Raw genomic sequence first — 27,717 nt, forward strand, 5'->3', positions numbered from 1 at the left:
TATATACTGAAGTATGTAGAGATGAGTTATTTGAAAGGCATATCTGGAGTCACCTGGAGAAACAAGTGGCAGCATGAAGAAGAATGTAAAGCTAGCAAAGTGCAGGTAGAAGAGATACTGGTGTGGTCAAGGGGAAATGACTGAGGCAGTAAGGAAATATATGATAGGTGGACAGCAAGAGGAATGAGTCTGTATGGAAGTGAAGTTAGTGGAAATAAAATTAGCATAAAGTGAAATGGCAGTGTGGTGAATGCTTGAAGAAGGAAGGACTGGAATGGCAGTGAAGAGCAGCTATGACTACAGATAGATATTCGTAGGCTTGGCAGAATCTTTTCCCACAGCCACCTTTTAACCCTGGGATTGGATGCTGGGTACAGAAATAGTTAAGTTTGTTGCAGCTGTACTGTATATGCAAAGCCCTTGATCAGTACTTCATCCAATATTGGTCAAATGAAGTAGCTGCAATATTCTGTGCTTGTGATTATTCAGTGCATGAGTAACTCTTGCTGATAAGGGTACAGTATCTTGCACCTGACTTCAATGGAAGTGCTCATTATATTATCATGCAAAAATAGATTTACTGTGCAGTGTGAATCAGCACACACAAACAGAATCCTAATATTATCACAATTATATAATACAGCATACAGTTCTGAACATGAAGGGACAATTCTAATACTGTGCATATTAACAGTGACATTGACATTATCAGAATACATTAATGTAAGAAATGTGAGGGAACTGATATCAAAAATAAAAAAAGAACAAATAATCATTGTATGAGATATGCAATGCACAGTATGTCCCTACATGCAATAAACAATATTACTTAATAGCAAATGATACTTCCATGACACAAGTCCTTCTATGAGGATGTTGAAAATATAGTAAGTGAAACTTTAATATTTTTGTGCTGACATAGGAAATCTGCTAACTGGAAGTGTTTTGTTCATCCCCACACATTCATCCACATTCATCAATCATAGTGACATTACATGAATATCATTTTCATCAAACAACCTGTACAACTTTATGCAGCAGCAGCATTGACAAACATGACAGCCAGATGTTAGCAAAGTAACTTACTGTACTGTATAATATTGGAACAAAACCATATATGTGGGTGTAAGCTTGTTACTGATCAGCTGAATAACCTGACAACCTGGTATCTACAAAAAGAAATTATCAAGCAATGTGTAGTCAAAAGCTTCTACAGGTTTCTGTTAATTACACAAAAAATCATAAGTTTCTAAAATCTAGGACTTTCTAATGTTCAGTTTAGTTATTAGTGAATTAAAAAATTATTTACAGACTATAAACAAAACTAAGTCAAGCACAAACATATATATATATATATATATATACAGTGTGCCCCCACACAATGTGCAAATCACCTACAATGCGAGGTCAACCCAGGAAATGCTTATTTTTATCAATGCGAAATATGCGAATCGAACTTCCCAACATGCGAATCAGCTGTATGATTCCAAGGCAAAAATGGATTCCCTGCCATTACTACGAGTGTTAGGCTGGACAATGCGAGTCGGCCACACGATGGCAGGTGGCTGGCAACAGCTATCTGCATGCCATCTACCGATTTTCCTAGGTCAATAGACACTTCTCCTCCACATTACTGCGAGAACACTTGTTGTACCTGGCATCCTGTGGTCCGTTTTAGCATCGTAGCAGTACCCACTTGTTCATCATGGTCTCAGCTGTCGACTTTGAAGGCTTTATGGCATCTCCAGGAAACCTCAGCAGTGACAGTGAGAGTGACAACGGGGCACCCCGCCTCACAGGGCAAGAGTAGACGCCCTGAGCCATGGATACCCACCACTTTCCCTTCTTAACAAGCCCAGAAGTCACTTAAATAAAGGTACATGATGTTCTATTTGTTGTTTTATATGTTTGTCCAACAAGAAGTACTATTAGACAAAGTATTAGCAGGGTAGAGCAGGCTGGAAAGGGACCTGAAGACCAAGCCCTGGGTGGGCTGTCCACCATATACCATTTTTGCCATAAGTTCTTTGGTTCACACAATGCGAAATCGTAGAATGCGAGGGTTTCTGCCACCCATAAACTTGAATTGTGTGAGGGTGCACTGTATACTGCATTCCATAACATGAATAATTTTGTCTAGATTTTAGGAACATGAAAGAACATTGGTGCAAGCAGTGAGCTATGTCTTCTTGGATGACCAGTACCTGATTTGGTACAGAGCAGACTGTGTTAAGCCACACATGGGAAGAGCTCCATGCTTGCTGTTGAGGGAGACATACTGTCACCATCACAATTGATCTTTTATAATTATATGAACTTAGGACTGTAGCTGATACCAGAGTTACCTTTGGTGTTTAATATTGTACTACTCTATGTGTTATAATAAGAGAAAGAGCTGAGCATTACCTGATGTAATAATTATCTTTTGTGATGGGCTGTAAACTAATACTCCAGAAATAAAAGGGGGAAAAAAAAAAGTCTAAAAAGTACTCAAAACCTCTGGTTCAATACAACAAACTGAAAACCCAATGATGATACCAAATAAATATTGGAATTACTGTAGTATCAATTTGCATGCACATCTCAAAAATCGTCAATGACTGATGTTACTGTGTCACTGTAGTACATTATGTAAAACTTTTGTTACAAAAATTATGCCATAAAACACTACACTGTAGTATCAACACCACTTAAAAGAAAGAAAAAAAAAAGTGATAGATGGAATCCCACTTTTAGTGGAGAATGTTTATCCTCATGAAAATTAAGAGTACTGTATACTGTACATCAAATACAATGAGTTGCAGATACTGTACATGCCAAACTACCAGTACCTGTTCACAGCTAACAGAGGAAAAACAAATGATACTGTACCACAAATAAAGACACCACCAACTGAGAATCGTGGCATACATAAGAATCACAGTACAGTATTATGAGACAAGACTCATGTGTAAGGAGTGTGTATTAATAAGAAAGATTAAGAAAAAAAATATTAAAGAGATTTATAGCTAAGAATTAGGCCACCAAAACAAAGAAGAAACAGTTAATGATCAGGGTATACAAGTTTAGGTGAAATAAATATGTTTTCTGTTAAGAAAACATATCACACAAGCAAGATTGTAAAACACTATGACAGAATGATTTAGTAATACTATTCAGTACAGCCAAATAAGTGATAACCAATGAACAGATTCTAATATGGACAGATGATCTGTACATATGACATGACAACAAATAATGCGGATGTCAAAACTAAGTCACACATAATAAGAGTGACACACAAAAATACTGTATTAATACGATGGAATACACAGTAAAATTAAGAAAAAAATTAAGAATATGACATACAAAATAAAGGTGATCAGAAAAATTACAATCAGGGAACAATATAAAACTATCTATCTATCTATATATTTAGGCTGCTTCCCCCATGGAAAGGGAGGTAGCCTAGACAGAACAACACACTCCCCATTTACTCATCCATTCAAACACATTCATTCGCATCTTAGCCTCAAAAGCGAGAAGGGGCAGATCCTCACCGCACCACACCACACGAGGGTCAACTGCCAAGTGCAATCAGTAACATTCGTAGCAGGGCCCGACAGCAGAGCTGGTTTACCCCTGACACATCATAATAGACCCACCCCCTTACCCGCACCTGACCTGATTAGCTGATCAGACCAAATGCGGGAGAATATCCCCTCAGGGCTGCGTCATCAGTTTTTCATTCACATCCCTCTCGCATCCAACGCTCTTTTCACTGTCCATCCATCCTATTCGTGGTCTCCCTCTCAGCCTCACACCTGTCACATCAGATCTAGTTATCTTTTTCACCAATCGCTCATTATCCATTCTCTCCATATGCCCAAACCATCGCAACACCCTCTACTCAACTTGATCAGCCATCTTCTGAACAACTCCAGTTCTCCTTCGCACTTCATCATTTCGCACTCGATCCATATGCGTCACTCCACACATACTCCTCAGACACCTCATCTCCAGTACATTCAAACTTTTCCTCTCTGCTACACCCATATTCCATGTTTCAGCCCCATATAACGCAGTCGGTACCACAACACCCTCATACAGCCTTCTCTTTACATCCATTCTAAGTGAACGACATCTAAACACTTTTTTCATTCCTCCCAGCACCTTTCCTACTTCATTCATTCTAAACTTCACTTCTGCATCTATTCTTCCATCCGCAGCAACATGTGACCCTAACTACTTAAAACACTCTACCTTCTCAAGCAACTCACCATTCAAAACTATATTCATCCCCCTACCATCTACCAACCTCGTACACTTCATCACTTTACTCCTATTCTCATTTACTTTCAATCTCCTCCTTTCACACACCCTCCCAAACTCCACTACCAACGGTCTCAATCTCTCCTCTGAATCAGCCACCAGTGCAGTATCATCTGCAAACAGCAGCTGCTTCAGATTCCACTCTCTACCATCAACATTCATCAGACTCAGACACAAAAATAAAAATAATACAGTACACGTGATGTGAAAGCAATGCCATACAACAGAACCATTCATTTGGCAAGACTAAGATTCTACCACAATAATGAGTTTGCTGCCTCATCTGATGATGAATTCTCCTCCTATAAATCAGCATTACCAACTATGAGAGGCATGCTGAAAACAGAGACACATTTACCTAACCCCATATTTCTGTAAGGTATAAATAATTTCATTGTTGTTTCAAAGCAAATTATGATAATTTAATGGCAAATGATGGTAGCTAATCTTTGAATAGTTATATACACTACTAGTCAGCACTGCATACTCAGGTTCAGTTCAACATTTCAACTATTTTACTGAATAAAAATTATCAGCTTGGTTTCAATTTTGGGCACAGGAGGTAAGAAGTAAGAAGTGTGAACTTCGAAAGTAGGGCGGTGAGAAGCAGACCAAAAAAGACCTGAGACAAGGTCATAGCATGTGACCTCAAGGATAAGAGACTGAATAGGAAGGGTGTCAGAGATCAAACAGTATGGAGAGCTGCCATTAGGTGATCAAAGCTAACGCATGCAGACATGTTGGAACCTTTATAAATTATAGCTATGACTGCTAATTTTGGCACCATCATCATCATCACCTAATCCTGTGTTGTCCCATGAGGAGCACAGATGCCCAGGGCTAAGCAAGCTGGGCCTGACATTTAAGATGAGAGTGGCCAGCCTCACTCATCTGAGTGGCATTACGTGAGCAATAACTCAGCATACTTAGGGTGATGCTGAAAGATTTTTCATTATTTCATTTCAGTATAAAAAAAAACAAAAACAAATGAATAAGGGTCTACTACATACACAAATTAAAACTAAGACTAAAACACAAAAATTACAACAATACATAGAGTAAAAGAGATGTATATAAATGAAAACCGTGGGAAACAAAGTGGAAGAGCAGTCAATTTGAGACACCTACCTTCCTCCTCTGCCTCCTTCTTCCCCGCCAGAGCTGAGAGAGTGGAGTTCACTGGCGATGGAGTCATTGCTAGGGTTGAAGGGAGAGCTGAACAGACCATGGCTGCCCAAGTGGTGTCCACGACTGCCTGGCAGGTGCTGGGATGGGTAAATAAAATGCAGTTACCTTTCAACTCAAAAACTTATTCATCCATCCATCCATCATCCAATCCTACATTGCCCCATGAGGAGCATAGGAGCCTGGGGCTAGGCAGTTGGTCCTGACATTTGAGTGACCAGCCTCACTCATCTCTGAGTGGCATTACATAAGCAATCAACCCCAACCATCCCTTGGATATAAACCTTCACCAGCTCAATCCGACTGGAGCACAATAATTACCGATTCCATGCCTTCTTTACCCCAGCACAGTTGTTGACTTTATACACAGGTTTTATTCGCCCATTTAGAGTACAACTCTCATGTGTGGGGAGGCTCCCCACATACAAGACTTCTCAATAGGGTGGAGTCAAAGGCTATTTGTCTCATCAACTCTCCTCCTCTTACTGGCTCCCTTCAACCTCTGTCTCTTCGCCACAATGTTGCCTCTTTATCTCTTTTCTATCGCTACTTCAATGGTCACTGCTCCTCTGAAATGTCTGTTTGCATCCCTCCACCTCTACGACGGGCGCATAGCACCTGTCTAGCAACAAACTCTCATCCCTTTTCTGTCCAACTCTCTAATGCAAGAGTTAACCGTTACTCCCAGTCCTTCATTTATGCAAGAGGTCAACTCTGGAACTGTCTCCCTCTGTCTGTATTTCCTACTTCCTATGATCTCCAATCTTTCAAATGCAGTGTGTCCAGGCATCGCAAAATGAATGGATCTTGAATTTGGCTCTCTTTTGTATTGTTTCTGTTTTTTTCTTCGAAGGAACATTCATGCTGGCTCAGCCTTTTGCTCCTTTTTTCTCACATTAAAAAAAAAATAATAAGGCACCAAAATTTGGTTATATGGTTACCACCCAGCATAGCAAATGGATTCCTGGTGTACAGGAAACCATTTGGCTTGTCACTCAGTGTAGAGTCACCCACATGCAGAAGGAAGAGGAAAGAAGGAAGAAAAGAAAGACAGAAGAGGGAGTGTAAAGTCACCCGTAGGCAGAAGGACAAGGAAAGAATGATGGAAGGAAAGAAGAGGATGGAGGAGAGGAAAGGGCAGACACCCAACAGCAGCACTACATTGAGTGAGTAGATAGTGAACACCCCCACCTACCACATTTACCTCTTTCAATAAGAAAATATCTCCTCTATTATATTCTTGTTACTCCCAGACATTTTTACCAAATTTCCAGAGACCTTCCTGCCTGATACCTGAAGAGACAGAGGCAGTAAGCATTTTCAAGAGTGAGATAAACTCAAACTTATAATTAATACAACCTATTCAAAGCAAACACACCAAATCAATCAAATCCAAACCAACTAAAACCAATTTCATCAGCTCAACTTCATCTATCCAACTCAGCCTAGTTCTACTGGTAATCTACTCAGATTATCATCCAATCTGATTCATCCTCTCATACTCCTATGACTACAATATCATCACAATCACAATAAAATAATATCACACCTTCTTTTGTGCCCGCCTGAGCTGATCCTGAGTGTCATGAAGAAGATCCAGCACCTCGGCATATCTCTCTTTCAGCTCTGCCAACTCCACTGTCAACTCCTGCTGACACTCCCGCGCCACACCCACCATGGCTGCCAGCTCATCATTCTCACCTGTCAGGCGCTTCACTCGCGCCTTTTAGGAAAGTAATGCTCATCAGTTCTTGGCACCTATCATATATGACCCTTGACTAACTGGACAGCTAGTCATTCAATAAAAATTTTTCATACAGAGTAATTGTGGGATAAGTTAACTAAATCTGACAAGGCTAAAAAATGGATGAAGGGCACCATCCACCCATGCAGGATAAAATAAAAATTTAGTATACCTATGGCTTTCAAATGCTCTTGCACTGTACCTACATATAAAGAGAGTGTTGTGACAAAATCAGAATAAAGTGTCAGATTCAATGTGGCCTCCGGTATCACGAATCCATATTTCAAATCACCATAATGGGGCATTTATTGCAATTTCACACAGAAAAATCATATAAATTAAAATCAAAACAGAATTCCCCCGAAAGGTAACCAATCTATGAATTACACACACACACAAAAAAATAAAAAATAAAATAAAAAATACATTTCAGAAAAAATTGTACATCCAGAGAATGAATAAGTGAAAAAAATGACATACCTGAAGATCAACAACTTGGGCCAGAAGCTGTGTTATCTCTTCCTGCTGTCTGAGTGAGTCCTCAGCCTTCTTGGCCAGCTCTTCACTTAACTGCCGCACTTGGAGGTTGGCATCCGCTGTGAAAAGAGGAGGCAAATACACAGGGATGAGTTGATCATCATCATCATCAATACCACATGATGACAAAAGAAATATGAAAAACTATCACTGATGCTTATGTAAACTTCCTCTCACAGTATACCTACAACTCATATCATTTATAAAGGCTCCAACATGCCTCTATGCATCGGTTTTGGTCACCTAACGGTGGCTCTCTATGCTGCTTGATCTCTGTCAGCCTCGCTATTCAGTCCCTTATCCCTAAGGTCATACACTACGACCTCGTCCCAGGTCTTTTTTGGTGTGCCTCTCATAACCCTACCCCCTTAGTTCACACTTTTCACCCTCTGCATACAAATGTCATCCTCCAACCTCTCAACATGCCCAAACCATCTCAGTCTAACCCTCCTCATCAAAACACCAATACATTCAAGTCCCATCCTTCCTCTCAGCTTTTCACTCGCAATCTTGTCCCATCAGGCCTCATATTCAAGGACACACTACACATGCATCTAATCACTGTAACTTTTCTATGTTTGAGCTTACAAATATACTCTTCACTTTACACTGCCAGCTCTCACTACATACACAAATTCCCTAGGAAACCTCACAATCTGTATGACCTCAGTTATAATATTACACACTCTTACATGTCTCAAAATTCATTCAGCCATGCCTTTTAAAATACAGCACTGTATATAAATATTAACTAGTTAAGGCATGATGACAGGATATACCATAACAGAGAATTACCCACACTTTCAATACAATTATACAAAACGCAGACAAAAGACACATCCCTATAGGCAACAGAAAGACACACAACCCCAACTTCACACCAGAAATTCAAGGCCTCATCAGACAATGGGACACACTGCGACACTCCCCAACACCCCATACACAAGACACCATACAACAAATACAAGAACTCAACACTCAAATAAACAATAAAATATCAGAACAGCAAACACTAAACTGGAAAAATTACCTCCAAACACGTGACCACAAAACAAACATCAGCAAACTCTACAAAACACTATACAGCATCACACTTTCCAACAGCAACACCACACAATCACACGCTGCCATCACAACAACAGACACCATACCCTCAAACAAACAACAAGCAAACACTCTCATCAATCAATTTTCACAAGTCAGCCATCAAACCCCCATCCCGAAGACCGACGTATCATCCGACGTAAGAGACAGTTCCCCACAGACCCAGGCTACGCACCTTTCACTTACAACCAGACGAAGCACATCATTAACAACCTCAAGCACTCATCTGCCTATGGACCAGACAACATAAGCAACATTCACCTTAAACACCTAGGACCACAAGGCATACAAGCACTCACCAACATATCAAACTACAGCTACTCACACAACATAATACCCAACATCTGGAAGCATGGCATTATCATCACTATCCCTAAACCCAACAAAGACCCCACGTTGCCCTCCTCACATCGCCCCATCACACTCCTCTGCACCCCCTCTAAAGTCACTGAACGACTGGTACTACAACTAGTCACACCTCACATTCCCCTAGCCCAGTCACAACATGGCTTTAGGCCACAACACTCCACAAACACCTTTCTTACAGACCTTACACAGAGAGTTTTCGATGGCTTGAATTCAGCTTAGCCACCACACAGAACAATCCTAATCATACTAGACATTAGCAAAGCTTTTGATGCCATCCCCAGCCACAACCTCACAAACAAAATACTCAACACAAACACGCACAATAACACAAAAAGATCGCTGGCAAACTACTTAGCAGGCAGATGTGCACACGTAACATTTGCCGGTCAGTCTTCTAACATCAGAAACTTCATAAACGGCGTCCCCCAAGGATCTGTTTTGTCCCCTACACTCTTTAACCTATACATGCACGACGTACCCACACCCCACACACCACAGATACACATAGCTTCCTATGCAGATGATATAACACTTACATGTACACACCAAAACACAAACACAGCTGCACACATCATTCAACCTTACCTCAACACAATACATGAATGGTTCACCACAAACAGGCTCAAAATAGCCCCAGCCAAATCTACAGTGACTCTTCTCACAAACTGGACAGCAGAACACAGTCACAATCCCACACCTCACCATAAACAACACTCCCCTACCACACACACACACACACCCAAAATCCTTGGTGTAACATACAATACATCAATGTCATTTAAACAACACATCACAAACATTAAAAATAAAATAACACCAAGACTCAATGCCTTGAGGTCACTTGCCCATACAACATTCGGACACAACAAAGAAACCACCACCATAGTATACAAACTATACATATGTTCAGTGATGAATTATGCAAGCCCTGCCTGGGCTTCTAACCTCACCAAAACACACTACAACACTCTACAGACCATACAGAACAAGGCCCTAAAAATAATCACAGGCTGCACAGCTACTACACCCACAGACCACCTACATCAAGAAACCAAAGTCCTGAAAGTCAAGGATCACCTAGATATGATAAGCACCCAGTTTCTTGCTGCAGCCTCCACAAACCCACAACATCCACTACAGCACATGGCAGCACATCCACCCACACCAAGGAACATCAAAAAAACACCCAGCACACGATACCATACACAAATACTGTCATCTCTCCCCCCTCGCCCACCTCAGACCAGCTTCCAGAAGCATATCCACACTCAGATCACTCGCCGCTCCATTCAGTCACTTAAAGACAACACACAGCTGCATGCACAGCCTCCTGACATCCACCCTTCTGAATCCTATCTTCCTCGTGAGGACAGGGTCCACCTGGCCAGGCTGAGATGTGGGCATCCTCCAGCCCTCTTTAAGCTACCAGAAGAGGCTGGATGACTCCGTCGCTGATGCCTGTCCAGGATGCAACACAGCACCCCATACTATTAAGCACATTATGGAAGACTGCATTGCACACAATCACCTACGCCAACAACACAACATACACTCTTTGAGAGCTCTGTGGGAAAGCCCAGTCTCTGCCATGGCCTTCCTAAGGGACTCGGGGCTGTTCGGCCAGACTGCCTAGGGAACAACTACTACTACTACTACAGAGAATTACCAGTGTCTGTTTGAGAATGAAAATTTCTGCTGGAACTTAAAGCTCTCACAGCCTTTTTTTGTGGTCAATTAGACACCTAAGTGTGTGCGTACACACACACACACACACAGGTCGCCGACAAAGACAGAGCTCCTCCTGGATCATGGGGAATAATCGCTGAATTAGTGACGAAAAGGAGGCCAGCCTATTTGTGATAATGTGGATGAGTGCGTGAGTGGTGGTACCGTCGAACAGTACTTAAAAAAAAAAAAAAAAAAAAAAAAAAAAAAAAAAAAAATGCGGTTTCGGTCATAAAAAGTACAAGATATAGTGGAAATGGAAAGTCTCCATATGGCTGCATCATGGCGGAAAGGGACGGTGCTTTGTTTACATCTGGCTAGAGGGATTTCGTGGGCTTCGAAGATGATGTGGGAAATGGAAGTACTATACTGAACCAAACAAGAGTAGCAGGAGTAGAAGAAAACAGTGGAGAGGAATGTCCAGGAGTTAAAAAAGGTATGGGCAGTAATTAGAGAGTTACAGGAACAGACCATAGAGCAGGAAAACAAGATAAAAATTCTACAAAATAAACTGGAAAGTTTCTACACGCAGTGATGAACAAGAAAGAGAAGTCGCATAATTAAAAGTGAGTAATGAATCTGCCTCTAATGAAACAAAACAGCTTAAGAGGAGGAATAAGAGGTTGGATGATGAAAGGGACAAGATGAAAGGCCAACTTAATGAGTATGAATCCAAATCAAGGATGCAAGATGACCACATTAAAGAAATCAAGGAGCAACATAAGGGGTGGAAGAAAATGCAGGAAGAAGGAAATGTAAATTTGAAAAAAATTATTGAGCAACACAGTAAGGAAAGGGCGGAGAAGGAAGTGGTTAGGGTACTGAGTAGTAGAGAAGCGTTAGTCAGGGATGCAACATATGAGAAGAAATGTGTAATAATTTCAGGATTAAAAGAAAAACGTATGACTGTAAGATCACAAAGAGAAAGAGAAGAACTGTGTAAGGTTAAAGAAATAATATCAGTAGTTATGGAGGGAAACAACGAAGCTCAAGAAGAGATTGAAAAAATGTTTAGGTTAGGAAAGTACGAGGAAGGAGGGGTGAGGCCATTGAAGGTAAAGTTTAAGTCCCAAGCAACAGTAAACGAAATTATCAATAGAACATGGAAATTGTCAGATAAGGAAGGGTTCAAAAGTGTTTGGATAAGGAGAGATGCAAATGAGGAAGAAAGAACTAAAATAAAGAAGTTAGTAAAGGAGGCAAAGGCAAAAAACAAACAGAGAATGGAGGAAGAGAAGACAGTGTTTTACTGGAGAGTTATGGATCAGAAATTGAGGAAGTGGTACTGACGGAGAGAAGGAGAGAAGAGGGTATAAAAAACATTAAAAATAATTTGAAAGTGGTATATGCTAATGCTGATGGCTTAATAATGGCAAGGCTAGAAATTAACAATTTCTTGAGGGTACACGAATCTGATGTTATGTTTGTAGAGACCAAGTTAAGAGAAGATATTGATGTTCATATGGGAGATGGTAAATACAAACCGTGGAGAAGAGACAGAAAAGAAAAAACTGGAGGAGGAGTGATGACAGCAGTGAAGAACAACATAAATGAAGATACCGTGGAAATGGGAGAAGGCAGGGCTGAAGTGTTAAATATGAACTTAGAAACTGGAGAGAAGAGCAAGAGAGATACAGTGGTAGTGCATATTCCCCCTAAGACAAGGGCATGGAATGATGATGAATAACAGGAAATGTTGTCAGACATGGCTAGTTATTTACAGAAAATAACTGAGAAAAGCAGCAATATAATCTTGATGGGTGACTAACTGCAAAGAGGTGAACTGGGAGGAATGGGACTCAGAAGGCTGCGAAGATTCATGGGGCACTATATTATCAAATATAACAATGAACAATGCGATGACACAATGGGTCAAAGAAGAGACACGGTTCCGAGGTGAGGACACCCGCAAGATTAGACTTACTGTTTACCAAAGAACCCAATGTAATAGAATCTTTGAAATATTTGTGTCCTACAGGAAAAAATGATCATGTGGTCACTGAGTTCCAGATAATAATAGGGAACGTGGAGCCAAGAGACGAGCTTTATAGGCAGGGAAGATACAACTCTGGGAAAGCAAATTTTACAGGACTGAGAAAATTTTTCGAAAATGTGGATTGGAGGAAATTCAGAGAAACAAGAGAGATACAGGGGAAGTGGGATATCTTTCTAGACCTCTATAATTCGGGAGTGGAAAAATCTGTACCAAGAGTAAGGGGGAAAGAAAACAGGAAAAAGGAGTGGTTTAATAAAAAGTGTATGATAGAAAAAAAAAAAAAAAAAAAGAGAGAGAGAGAGAGAGAGAGAGAGAGAGAGAGAGACATGGCATGGAACAACTGGAGAAAGAGAGGTAACACATGAAAAAAGGAAGAATATAAAAGAACTAGAAATGAATACACAAGAATATGTCAAGAGGAAGAAAGGAGTTTTGAAAAACGTATAACAGACAAATGTAAGGATGAACCCAAACTGTTTTATAGATTTGTCAATGGCAAACTGAAACAAAAGGAAGGAATCACCAAACTGAAAGTAGAAGGAGAGGTCTATAAAGATGTGGCAATGCAAGCTGAAATAATGAACATACGTTTCCAATCGGTTTTCACTAATGAAAAGGAGTTTGTGGAAGGGGAGGGAGTGACTAGAAATGTAGTGATAAAAAAGATAAGTGGAAGTACAAGAAGTGTATAAATTACTGGAAACTCATGATGTAGGGAAAGCTACAGGACCAGATGGAATCTCTAATTCGGTACTGAAGGAATGCAGAGAACAACTGGCGGATAAGATTCACAGTTTAATTGTGTTCTCTGGAAGAGGGGAAAGTGCCTCAAGAATGGAAGAGGGCAAATGTGGTACCAATTTATAAGGGAGGAAACAAGGAAGAACCCCTGAATTATAGACCAGTGTCCCTAACCAGCATGGTTGCAAAATTGTGCGAGAGAATTCTGAAAGATTGATGGATAAAATATCAGGAAGAGATGAATATTTTGGCTGAAAGTCAGTTTGGATTCAGAAGTGGAAGGTCATGTGTTTTCAACTTGTTGAGCTTTTACTCAAGAGCGATTGACGTGCTATAGAAGAGAGACGGTTGGGTGGATTGTGTGTATTTAGATTTGGAGAAGGCCTTCAACAAGGTACTCCATAACAGACTAATGTGGAAACTAAAGCATATAGGAGGACTGAAGGGGAACCTCCTGGAATGGACGAGAGACTTTTTGAGAGACAGACGAATGAGGACAGTAATAAAGGATAGGATATCTGGATGGAAGGACTTAACAAGTGGAATCCTACAAGGCTCAGTGTTGGCGCCAGCAATGTTCCTGATTTACATAAATGATGGTAGATGGAGTGAACAGTTATGCAAGTCTGTTTGCTGATGATGCAAAGATCTTGAGGACGGTAGAGGTTGAGGAGGATTGTAAAATGCTGCAGGACGATCTTTATAGGATACATGATTGGAGCCGGATGTGGGAAATGAAATTCAATGCAAAGAAATGTAAAATATTGGAAATGGGTAAAAGTACCAAGAGGCCATCACTGAATTATTTGATGAGTAATGAACCATTCACAAAAGCGAGAAAAGAGAAAGATTTGGAAGCGCTGGTCCAGGATAGTTTGTCACCTGAAAAACATATTAACAAGATAGTTAGAGAGACGTATAAACTCTTGAATAACATAAGAATAGCATTTCATTACATGGAAGAGGAGATGATGAAAAAATTGATAGTAGCCATGATCCACCCCAGGTTAGAATATGCAGCAGTAGTGTGGTCCCCACACAAAAAGAAAGATATAAACAAGATTGAGAGAATACAGAGAACAGCAACTAAGATGCTCCCCAGTCTGGCAGATGTCGTATAGAGAGAGGGTGGAAAAGCTGGATTTGCCTTCCTCAAAGGAAAGGAGAAAGAGGGGAGACATGATTGCAGTGTTCAGGACCAAGATGGGAGTAGATAAAACTGACAGAGAAGATCTGTTTGTATGGGATAGGAGAGTAACAAGAGGACACGGAATGAAATTGAAGAAGCCAAGCTGCTTGAAGGATATCAAGAAATATAGTTCTCCTTATACAGTACTATAGATGTACAGACTGGTGGAATAGCCTGGACAAAAGAGATCGTCCAGTCTAAAAACTTAAATGAGTTTAAAGCAAAATTTGACTTACTGAGAAACAGAGACGGGACCCCACGAGCGAAGCTCATTTCCTGTGTATCACAATTAGGTAAATACACACACACACACAAGGCAATTGATCGGTGGAATACACTATTGAACGAAATAGTGTGCCAAAACAATTCATTAATTTTAAGGATATGTATGATAAAAGTAATTTAATACATGGGACAGTACGAGCTTGACTCATTCCTGTTAAGATACAATTAGGTAAGAACAATTACGTAAGAACGCGAACACACACACACACACCGCTCGCTGGTGCAGTGGTAACGTTCTCGCTTGCCATCTGGTAGACGGGAGTTCGCGCCTCGCTCAGGTTGCGAAAAGTTTCACTGATGAAGTGGGTGGTTACTGTCCCCCTTGAGCAAGGGGACGGGTGTGTGCGTGTGTGAAGGTCACAGCCTTGCCCTTAGATCGGACTACATGAGCTCTCAGCTCCCTTCTGGGAGGGTAAAAAGCTGGCTATCACGACCATCAAGTGATCCTGACCGACCCGGTGAATTACACACACACACACACACAGGTAAGCAGATGCATTCATACATTCTCACCTATCTTTCCTTCCACCTTACCTCCCTACTGCATTAGACTGCTTATGAATGTTAATATTGTCTACTGATGACTTGAAAAAAGCATGTGACAGGGAACACACATCCAGTTGCAAAGGGTATTTCTCAGCTGAATATAATCTGGAGACAGCCAAATTGAAATGCCTATATGTATATTCACTGTCAGGAAAAGTAGTAACACGGGCTTGTTCTTACACACGTGTCTCTTCAACACCCAGGGATCCCAAATATACTAACTTAAAATATTACAAAGTGCAAGTACACTCTAGCCGATTCTGCAGAACTCCTATTTAACACAATTACTGTAGGACACTGGATAGTGCATTCTGAAAACTTCTAGATCATCATGCATTATATCACACTTCATAAGATTTTTGGGTCAACACGTTACATTTTAACAATTTTTGTACTGTAACGCACTTGCTATGACACTGTCAGTCTTGCATCACAGTAGTGTTATTAACACTGCAACTCACTACGGAGTCAGGAGACAGAGCAAGATACCAAACTTACTTAGCTGCTTAATGACATCTGTCACGAGTTCTTTCTCCCTGTCCTCACATTCCATGGTATCGGAGGCAAGTTTGGATGCCTCCTGTCGGAGTGAGCGGTTCTCATCCTCCAGGTTCTTGACTCTGTGCTCCAGAATATCCACATTGATGTGCCGCATACTAGTCGGCGTTGCTGAAAGAATAGCAAATACATTAATCACTATATGCAAAAGGTGTAGCAATAAGGAAAATACAGTAGTTGAACAGACTTGATTTAATACTGTACTTTGGAAGACACTTGCATCAAAATGTCTGTAACCCACCAACACCTGCAGCAGTATATGCAACACAGTAATATTCTTTAAAAAAACATCAGCTTGCTCACTACACTGTTAGTACACAGTACAGTACTTCCACCTTTTCAGGACAGTACTGAAAAGACAGAAGTACATCATGAAAACCAAGCAATATACTGAAATAACAGAGGTACGTTATGAAAACTAAGTAATATATCAGATTATTGTTTGATTCCTTTAGAAAACCTCTTGATGAAGGAAGGTCATACATGTCTCCAGGTTACCAAAACCTTCCAAGCTCCATTTTCTTCCCTAATCATTCTTCTTTCCTCTCCCTTACTCTGATGTTCTGTTTTCTGTCTTAAAACAAAGATATTCTTTCTAAGTTATCCTTACTGGAACAGTAAAAAAAAAAAACTTTCAGTCTCAGGATGCTACCCTCAAACGAACTCACTTTTTATATCAAGTTACTGTACATTTCTTTGGTGGTGGTTGGTGATGGTGACCATCATCCACCCTCTGATGTAATGCTACCTACTTCGACCTTCACATTTTCCATTCTTTGTGTCTACCTTCCTCTTCCTACTTCTCCCTTTCCTTTCTTTCACATTTTATTACTTTTCTTTCCACTTCAGGTGGCTCTACATTGACTGACAAGCCAGCCAGTTTCCTGCAACTATGAAACCATTTACAATGTTGGGTAACAGCCATATAACCAAAGAACAGTGTGAAGTGGAACCTACTATGGTTACTCTATCTATCTATAGCCAGATGCCATAATCCCAAAAGGGATGACCATTTACCTTTGAGTTAGCTGTTTTACGGGGAGGGGCACTAACCCTTTGCCAACCCACTTGCTGACACACAGGGAACAAGCATGGTTTAGTTATATGGTTACCACCCAGCATTGTAAATGGTTTCCTGGCTTACAGAAAACCACTAGACTTGTCACTCAATGTAAGGGCACTTGATATGAAAGAAGAGTAGTAAAAAGTGACAGGAAAGATGGGAGAAATAGGAACACAGGAGGGCAGACAGAGAAAAAGAATGATAATGCTGAAGGATGAAGTAGGCAGCACTACATCAAGTGAGAGGACAATGGCTGCCACCACCTATGGTGCCCCTGTTAAATGGATGGAGAGATGCAAATCTGATGTCCACCCAGGAATTAAACCTCCAAACTATTCCTGTGCCCTGCTGTGACAAGGCACTGTCACCCACAAGGGGACATCTGTTCACTGCATCAGACAGCCCTGCAGGGGTGGTTGCTAGCCTGCGGCTGATGAGTCTGCTCGGCCAGATAGACTGGGGTTGATCAACAAAAACAACAATACTTTGTTTTGTTTACTAATCTAAACTTGAGCCATTATTCTCTTACAGTGCTCTACTGTTCCTTATCTCTCAACTTCTCATAAACCAGATTTAATATATCTATCCTTATGACTAACAACTACTGTATTCATGCTTCCCTCCCAGCGGCATGACTAGGGTAACACAATTTTTCCGATGCTCATTAACTTGTGATCCTTCAGAATACTATAAAGTTTCAATTACAGTGCTCTAAACAATCCTTAGTATATTTTTGATTTACCATTTCAGTCTGCCATGGTCATGGAGTACACTTCCTAGTACCTTTAGTAATCCTTCAGAATACTATAAAGTTTCAATTACAGTACAGTGCTCTAAATAATCCTTAGCATATTTTTTGTTTATACCACTTCAGTCTGCCATGGTTATGCAGTACACTTCCTAGTACCTTTAGTACATGGCTCCCTACCCATTTGCTATATTTCCTAATAAAAAATCCTTGCATGTAAGCACAACCTCTTCTCTTGCTAAATTCTCTCCCTGCTTCTCTTCATCTGTAACTGGTGCTTATCTTAAATACTGTACATTTCTAAGTGCACCATGTCACTTACTTTCGCAGCTGCTCGTGTCATCAACATCGTTGGTGTAAATCTGGAGGAGTTCTGTTTTCATCTGCAGGTCATGCTTCAACTGCGTTATCTTCTCCGTCGCAGTAGCAACTTCAGCATCCAGGAGGGCATTGCGCTCCTCTAAAGCTTTGTTGCGATTCAAGAGCTGCTGTCCAATTTTGGCTGCTAGCTCAAGATCTTTCTCTTTCTGTCAGTTTTAAAGAGGACCATTAAAATTCACAGTATCGTAGTAATAAAATACATTTAACATCCCTATTATCATTATGTGATACATCATAATATGATTTAGTTTTACAGCAGACCCTCACTATATTGAACTAATTGGGGGGAAGCCTGGTTCAATAAAGTCAAATGTTTGATCAATCAGAGGGTCACCCCCCCAGGTGGGAATTCACACACAAGATTGAAAATAAATTACTACAATATCATATTCTAGTATTGTAAATTAAAAATATACCCACTTTACACTGACCTGGCCCATAATTTTGTCCTTTTGCAGCTTACGTCACATCCTTATCATAGAGCTTCTTCATGTCTGGTACAGTACCAGTATAACTATACTGTGCTTTTTTTTTACAACAATCATGATGGAGAGGGCAATTTCTGGCCAGGTTGGAGTAAAATAGGTAGCAAACATATGTACTGTACACTGTACTGCCCCATTTATCAACCCTAGCTCGGTATAACTGACAAAAGTTCAGTGGGTTCAGAGGTGTTCAATAAATCCAAAATCTGTTACATCGAGGTCTGATATTGGGAGGGTCTATGCTTCTATACAGTACTTTACATACAGTTATGCCAAGGTATATCCCCCAAAGCTAGAGTCATCAACGTACATACCATTGCAATGGTCAGTAAAGGTGGTGGCAATCCCACTTTACTGTACTGACTTTGGCAATACAGTACTGTAATGACCAGTATTAAAACAAGAAGATGGTAAGCATGCCAGTATGTCAGTGGGATGGTAATGGGATGGAATGGCAGATGAATTTGGGTCCAGAAGGGTAATATTTCTTTGGACTGTGGTAATGCAGCACTTCCCATATGAAAAAAGCATAATCAGAATACAGTAAAAGTCCTTTAATCTATCTATCTATCTATAGCCCGACGCCCTAATCCCGCAAAGAGTGGCCGCAGACAAAACGCCTCCAAGTCGTTTTGTCACACACCATTTGACTACCCTCCCCTCAACTCACTCCCCCTCCCTCATATACCTCTCTGCTCCCTCCCTCCACCTCATCCTCGGTCTACCCCTCCCTCTCCCTCCCTCCACCTCACCTACATACACCCTCTTAGTCAGTCTTCCATTCTCCATTCTCTTCACATGTTCAAACCACCTCAGTGTATTTCTCCTAATCTTCTCAACCACATCCACATCCACCCCACAACGTTCCTTCACTTCTTCATTCGTCAACCTGTCCCTCCACATCACTCCACATGCTCCTCTCATGTAACTCATTTCCACTGCTCTCACTCTTGACTTGTTCCCCTCTTGCAAGGTCCACGCCTCGCTTCCATACGTCAGGGTAGGGATCACAATACTATCATGCAGTGACTTCTTAACTTCCATACTCACCTCCCTATTTCTCATCACTGCTTTCAGTGTACCAACAACCTTCCTTCCCTGCTGTACCCTTTCACACACTTCATCCCCCAAAGTTCCATCCTTACTCATCACACTACCCAAGTACTTGAATGCACTCACATTCTCCATATCCTCACCATCCAACCTCACTGCACACTCTGTGATTTCATTCCTCTCAAACACCATAACTTTACTTTTGTTTACATTAACTTTCAGATTCCTCCTCCTACACACTGTCTCAAATTCATTCATCAAACCTTGCAACTCCCATTCATCTTCACTCAACAATACTGTATCATCAGCAAACAGCAACCATCAATAATCTGATTATACTGATACACTGATTTTTTCAAGGTGGCACTGAAATCCCCCAGTGGTGGGGAGTGGAAGCAAGCAGGGAAGACGGCACTCATGTCATCTTCAGCTCAAGTCTGTGCCCAGTCTGACACTCTGCCAATGATTCCACTAAATTTTCAGATCAATAAGTGACTACAACAAAGTAGCAATGGCTCCCACACCTTCTACTTGTTGAGATAGAATGAAAACTCCTAAACGAAAGCATGTGACACTAACAATAAGTGATAAATTCAAGGTGATAACACGACTTGTGCATGGTGGAGAACGTTGGAAGATAATGGAAGCTATAACATTGGGGCCTAAACAATCTCGAAAATTGTGGCAGCTAAGGATAAACTGACAAAGTTTGTGGCGGATGGCCAGTCAATGGTCGCTGGACAGGTCAGAAAAATATGAAACGGCCAAAATTTGAAGAACTGGATGAAGCACTGTACAAGTGGTTTACAGACAAATGCACTGAGGGCAAGCCTATAACGAGTTTAATGATAATTAAGATGGCTGAGCAGTATAGCAAGGATGTGGAAACAGACAATGATGTAAGATTCTCTGAAGGATGGCTTTACAATTATAAGCTTTGGCATGAGATCCAGTCCCTCCCAAGAGTCCGGATTGCAGGACTCTTACTGTAACAGGAATGGTGAGCCACAACAAAGCAAAAAAGGATAAAAGAACTTTATGAGGCACGTGTTCAGTAAATTACTACAGTATATGCATATGAAAATGAAGCCTACTGGTACATGATTAGCCTACATGATCCTACATAGTGTTATAGATTCTTGTCAATGCAGTTCTTGGTAATTTTTAAATACAACATGCAACTCAAAAACATAATTGTTACTCCAACAGAGAGAGAGAGAGAGAGAGAGAGAGAGAGACTAAAACTGACTCTTGTTAGGGCCATATTAGTTCTCTCTCTCTCTCTCATGCTACAGTATCTAAACCTGCACAAATGACTGACCTCCTGGAGAAGTCGGGTCACGGCATCGATGTCATTGTAAGTCTTGGTCATCTGGCTCACACGGTTGCCACATAGCACTGTAGGAAGAAATGACAAAGTTACTTTAGAATATAATTACCTAGGTTCAAGATGAATCAAATTAAACAGTAATATCACTAATAATAAACAAGTGGTAATCCCTTGCTTCTCTCCTCTTTTCCCACTATACTGTATACTGTAATCTAGCTCACTGTCCCTCTTTTGGAATACAGTAAATGCTTTTCTTATTCTGCCCTAAATCCTATGAAGGCTTCAACATACAATATCAGTGAAATCCTCTCTGCATGTAATCATTGCTACACATTCCTTCATATATTATTCCTTGTCTCCATATGATTTTTTTTTTATATTCATGTTAAACGCATTATATTTCAAGGAAGATTTAAAGGACAGAAACGGAAATGAACAGCTTCAACTTACCTTCCCTTACAGCATCATACTTTCCATTAGTACTTAAGTTATATCAAGCCTCTCCCTATTATATCCCATCTCTCTCACAATGAGTACGTGTATATTATGAGAGATTACAAGCCTCGTAGGTTTTGTGTCACTGGTGAGTGTTATTTGGGACATTTGATGAATACTGTACTTATTACAGTAAACTCTCAATTATCCGGCATATTTCACCCAAGACCTATGCCGAGTAACGTGGAATGCCGGATGTTGCATAGTACACCCTCCATTGGCTCAATATTCTCCGTCAAGCTGGACATTGTGTACTTGAGTAGAAAATGAAAATCATGCATAAAATACAATAAAGCTGGCTGATGCATCTCGATGCCAGATACTGCACAGGAAATCTGGGTTATGTCCTATTTCTGTGGTGGATATTGCATAATTTCGCCAGATAATGCTTTAATAGAGCCGAACCAGCAGCGCTGGATATTGCATTGGGCTGGAAATTGCGACGATGGATAACTGGGAGTCTACTGTACAGTACATTCTTTCACTGCATGACATACTGTACATAATAACCACTGTACACATTCTAAGAGCAACATAGCAAGGTAAAGCAATGCTCAAAACTTAATGGTTGGAAAGTGGCTTACCTGTCACTGCTGGTTATCAATCTCTATTCGTGATGTAAAAGAATTTGTTGGAATATATATACTGTATATGTATATATATATATATATATATACATGTATATATATATATATCGTATATATATATATATATATATATATATATATATATATATATATATACCGTATATATATATATATATATATATATATATACACACACACACAGAGTAAATAATGTGTAACTCACAGGAAATCAAATGAAGAGGGCCACCAGACTTTCATCTGTATTTCAAGACATCTTCAGGGTCCAGAGTCACCCTCAAAATGTCTTGAAATACAGATGAAAACTCGGTGGTCATCATTTAACTTTCCTGTGTGTTACACAACATACAGGTACCTGTATTTGTAATTACATGCTCATAATGATACTGCTTATATCTATCTATCTATATATTAGTGATGGTCCGAATATTTGCCTTGACATTCGCAAATATTTGCATATCTTTTCGTTATTTGCATTCACATGTTGGCGTGAGTGTATTTTGTGAATATTAATAATGTACCTTACAAAATTCATAGAAAAAGAAAAAAGCTGCTAAAAGCTACTTGTTCTTGGCTAGTGTTGCCAACCAAACAGCTGTACCACTACCAAGCTACCTGTACCTGCAGCATCATGCTGTGTTGCCAGATTCCCAGAAAATTCTGGATTTCTCCAGATTTTTTGCCAAATGACAGATTTGGATAATTTCTCATTAAAAAGTGAGCAATCTTCAGAGTTTCTGCTCAGAACCAGAAAAAGTACTGTAAGTCAAGAATTTGAGAGAGAGAGAGAGAGAGAGAGATATGAATTCCCCGAGTTAGACCTTGATCAATCATATAGCCCCACCATGTGATGGGAGGGCGCTACCTCTCCCAGCAGGGCAGCTACCCGGGCAGGGCGAGAACTCTTGACTCCTCGGTCTTGAGTTAGGCACTCGCACTCTACCACTGAGCCATCTTGGGACAGGGTGGCTCAGTAGTAGAGAGCCAGACTCGAGACCAAACAGTTGAGAGTTCATGCCCCACTCGGGTAGCTGCCCTGCTGGGAGAGGTAGTGCTCTCCCATCACCTTTCAGGCCTATATGATCGATCAAGGTCTAGCTCGGGGAATTCATTTCTCCATTTCCAGGATGCGTCTGATATTCCTGGGGGATGTACGTCGGAATTGGGTCCTCGTAACACAAAAGTGATGGAAATATGTTCATTCAATTTTCTATAGGTAAAACAGTGAAATCAATGAATTAAAAAAATAAAATAAAATAAAATAAAAAGTTTGTCATCAAACAGAATATTCGCATTCATATTCGCAAATACTGAAAATTCATATTCCCATTAATGAATGTTGAAAAACACTTTCAGACCATCACTAACACACACACACACACACATATATATATATATATATATATATATATAAAATGGATGGACTGATATCGATAGACAAAAACAACTGTTAGAGGCTGATACTCACAATTTAAAACTATTTAAGAACAAATGATTCTGTCCATATTCTGACTGTATTGAAGGGTCATGTTCTTCACAGTTTATAAAAGCATTACTGAAAATGGTTTCCTAGGCTTTAAAACTTTACATAATACATTCTGAAGCTCAATATAAGACTGATGGTCCAGAGCTGTTACAGTACTGCTCACTGTAAATAGGGATTTATCAGGCACTAATTTTAATAAAATGATTCCCGGTAACCATTTAAATAACTTAAAATACTGTGAATTTTCTGAGAACCAGTGAACACAAATGGGTGAAGCCACTACCCCACAGCCACATAATTCTGTAAATGAACCAAAGGATAAAAAAAAACTCGTGACCTAATTCCTGTTTATTGGCGACCATACCACTGCTTTATCTTACTAAAAATATAGTTATCTCCGTAATTACAATCAGGTATACAGTCTCTGTACATCTTCATGTATTTAAGTGGAGCCGCAAGGACAGATTTTGGCAGGGACAGCAGCTTCCAAACTTGACAGTACAGCATTTACATTGACAGCACCGCTAAGCTCAGCACAGCACTACTGGGAGCTGGGAGAGTCTTTCAGCAAGATTCTAGTGTGATGTAACTTAAAGCTGAGTGTCTGGGCCAGCTCTCTTCAAGTTACATAGTCGTTCCGCTGGGAGTAGGATTCTCGAACGTATTTACGATCGATTCTTTGTCGTAACTAGAAATGTTTTTGGGTTCTTTACTGACAAAACAAATCTTAATCATATGATGGAAATTATCATAAACAATTTTCTGTTTTCTGGGAAGGACATGGAAGGGTCAGTGCAGAAACTTATCTCCATTTCCTGCTAATCAATATCTGAACTAAGAGTGGGAATTAATTGTAAATATGCTCGAAAATCTTATCCCTGGGCAGCTACACGTTCGTCTTCCTTGAGTCATTAAAGGAATTTGATGTCTCACGGACGAAAGGTCCTCCCTATTTATACCAGGCTATATATGTTCGAGTTTTGAATACCAAATCGTAAATGAACATAAGATCAAGGCTTCGTTTCTGGACAACAGAATACAGCGCTATTGTACCATTTTCTGGGCCCATTTGCAAACAAACTTATGTCCAGTTCCCTATCGTGACTTGTTTCGGCAGGAAAAGAAAGGATACGGGAGTGCAAAAACTTCCATTTTCTTCTTCATGCAAACGCAAAATTTTGGTTATGAGAAGCAACAGACCGTATGGGATGTTCGTGATTCTGAACCTAGAATCGTGGCCCTTGTAGCTGGGTATAAGTAAGGAGGAACTATTTTACTGTGAGTGTAAAGGCAATCCTCACTATAAGTCAGGAATGTTCCAAAATATCAACTTTGTCCATAAACTAGTACTGCAAACTGGGAAAGAACTGGAAAATTAGTTCAGTTAACTGAAAATTGGAAAATTAGTACAGTACTGTAAACTGGGAAGAAACTGGATAGTAAACTGGGAAAACTGGAAAATTAGCACTGTAAACTGGGAAGAAACTGGAAATCGGCTCTGGGGCTTTAAACAGGCAATTTTCCTGTGATTTACTGTAGGACTTCTTTAAAAAAAAAAAAAAAAAAAAAAAAAAAAGGGGGGGGACTTACAACGAGGACTAGCTGTACCAATTCATAAATTAACAAACGCCGGAGACATAACATGTTTATATCCTCGGATAAAGATATCTAAATAGGCATGGATTATAATCTCGCTTCAACATCTATTACTGTATAAGCAGTCTATTGTGGCAACTTCCTTACAGTGATGGTATCTGCGGTGGCCTACTATCCAACATCATTTTTGGGGCCACATTCTCGTCAGCATAAATGGTTTCTAGCATCTCCATCCTTCCTTGGTTCTTTTTGCATGAGGCACGTTAATACCCTTGTATGTTATTTATGCAATTATTATAACACGGCATGAAGGAGAACATTAACGTTCCATATATCTATTAAGGATATTTAGCCATATGGCTCGTCAATCTCTTCTGGTTTATGCAGTCTATGTTCATTAAAAAAAAAAAACATAAATAACAAACTAACAAAATATTCTCTCACGTGTAATATGAAAAATAATTAAGGATATTTCTGAATGTGGTTCGTTGATATTCTCTTGTGTGATACTACCAAGTTATGTCCTCATCAGAAAAACATAAATAACAGATAACAGAATTTTAAGTGAAGTAGGCTGAGTATATTGTTAAGAGAAAGTGCTAGAAAGCCTTGACAGCGTTGATGACGAGAACGATGCCCCTGGTGACTAATACTCATTAGCTGGCCCTACTATTACTTAACATTGGCAATACTAACACCTCAGCTCATTAGTAATTTGTACCGAGTCTGTGTACAGCTATCACACACACTAACACGCACGCACACACTCACATCCTTGAGGTATACGAAGACTGAGTTCCACATTAGTTGTTTACCTTAAACGGGACTAACTGTGCCGTCTTCTAGGCAGTATAAGTAGCTTCGCTTGTACCTCTTCCTGTGCTGCTTTACAAAATACACCTTACCATTCTCTTGTATGTACCCACCGGTATGTATGTATTGTATGTATCCACCAATACAAAAAACAAGAGAATATTCAGGCGCGATGCAAAAAATAAATAAATAAATAAATAAATGGCTAAGGAAAAGGTTTAACGAAATCTCCAGAACCACTTAGAATACGGCCCTAAAACAGTCGACATGGCCATTACTCGCGGTAATCTTGAGCCCGTTTTCTCGTCGGTCAAGGAGGCTCTTTGGCACCTCTTCCCTACCATGTTTACTTCTACATAGACTACGATATTTGTATACTAATTATTTTCGTTAGTCTGCCCTTTCATTCCTCTTCAGCGAACATATAATACGAATAATGGAAGGATAAATACTTTCCGGGAAGATAATTCCTCATATTGACAAAATTTCAAACTGCTGAATCATAATACCTCTTGTATTTACTCATTCGTTTCTATTTTCTTTCCGTTTTCTTCTTTCTTCTTACTTTTGTCACCTTCTCCCTTCTCCTCCCTTCTGTCATGCCGAGCCCACGATGCTTACCTACTGGACCACACCATTTCCTACATTTCTGAGTACGCCCTTGCATTTCCAACGTTCGTGTCCTCCTGTGTGTTATTTATTATATTTCATTTTTAAAGAAGATAAACAGAAGAAGGGAAAGAATCCATACAATCCATTTATGCAACTATGCCTATACCAAAGAGACAAAACAAATGAGAATATTGAAGTGCTGTGAGCGAAATAAGTCGCTAAGGAAAATGTGCCAGGAAGCCTCCCTAGAGAATACGGCCTTATATTCTCGTAGGACACTTCGTAACTCCTCTTTAGCGATTTATCTGACATTTCATCTCGGTAAACTATACTCTTGTAGGTTATTTGTATCTTTTTAATGTACACTAATTTTTTCTGTCGTGTTTTTACTTGATTTTTGGATCCTACCTCACCGCACCCTTATGTCGAAAAGATATAGACAGTTTCCACCAATAACACACTAGAGAATAAGTAGGTGCAATGTGCAAAAATAAATCGCTGAGGAAAAGGTGTTAAAAAGCCTCTCAAGCCAACGAGAATACTGCACGGTTTCAACACACACAACTCGACACTGACATATTTATACGGAATGATTATCTCGCCTCACTACTGCGTTAACAAGCCGTCTCTTAACCCTTTCAGTACGATGGCGTCTTAAAAAAAAAAATCTTGCTACTTCCATACAATTTTATTCAACTCATGGACAAAAAGCTCCTCGTAGTGAAGGGGTTACAGGGTTGCCACTAACCCCTTCAGGAAG

At 40.1% G+C, this 27,717-nt stretch overlaps 1 protein-coding gene across 3 annotated transcripts in view; it reads right to left on the reverse strand.

Moving 5' to 3' along the window:
• The window catches only part of milt (trafficking kinesin-binding protein milt), a 275,578-nt gene that overhangs the window by 16,256 nt on the left and 231,605 nt on the right, over positions 1 to 27,717 (reverse strand). For all 3 annotated transcript variants that reach the window (XM_080286080.1, XM_080286072.1, XM_080286088.1), the window contains 7 exons: positions 21,342 to 21,418; positions 18,424 to 18,628; positions 16,231 to 16,401; positions 7,721 to 7,836; positions 7,046 to 7,219; positions 5,440 to 5,576; positions 2,205 to 2,261 (listed from right to left, as the gene is read on the reverse strand). In XM_080286080.1, the coding sequence (XP_080142206.1) occupies positions 2,205 to 2,261; positions 5,440 to 5,576; positions 7,046 to 7,219; positions 7,721 to 7,836; positions 16,231 to 16,401; positions 18,424 to 18,628; positions 21,342 to 21,418 (937 nt within the window). The remainder of the gene's footprint in view (positions 1 to 2,204; positions 2,262 to 5,439; positions 5,577 to 7,045; positions 7,220 to 7,720; positions 7,837 to 16,230; positions 16,402 to 18,423; positions 18,629 to 21,341; positions 21,419 to 27,717) is intronic.

The sequence above is a fragment of the Coenobita brevimanus genome, chromosome 14, assembly GCF_032717465.1.
Source record: "Coenobita brevimanus isolate Jiangsu-jjx chromosome 14, ASM3271746v2, whole genome shotgun sequence".
NCBI classification, from domain to species: Eukaryota; Metazoa; Arthropoda; class Malacostraca; order Decapoda; family Coenobitidae; genus Coenobita; species Coenobita brevimanus.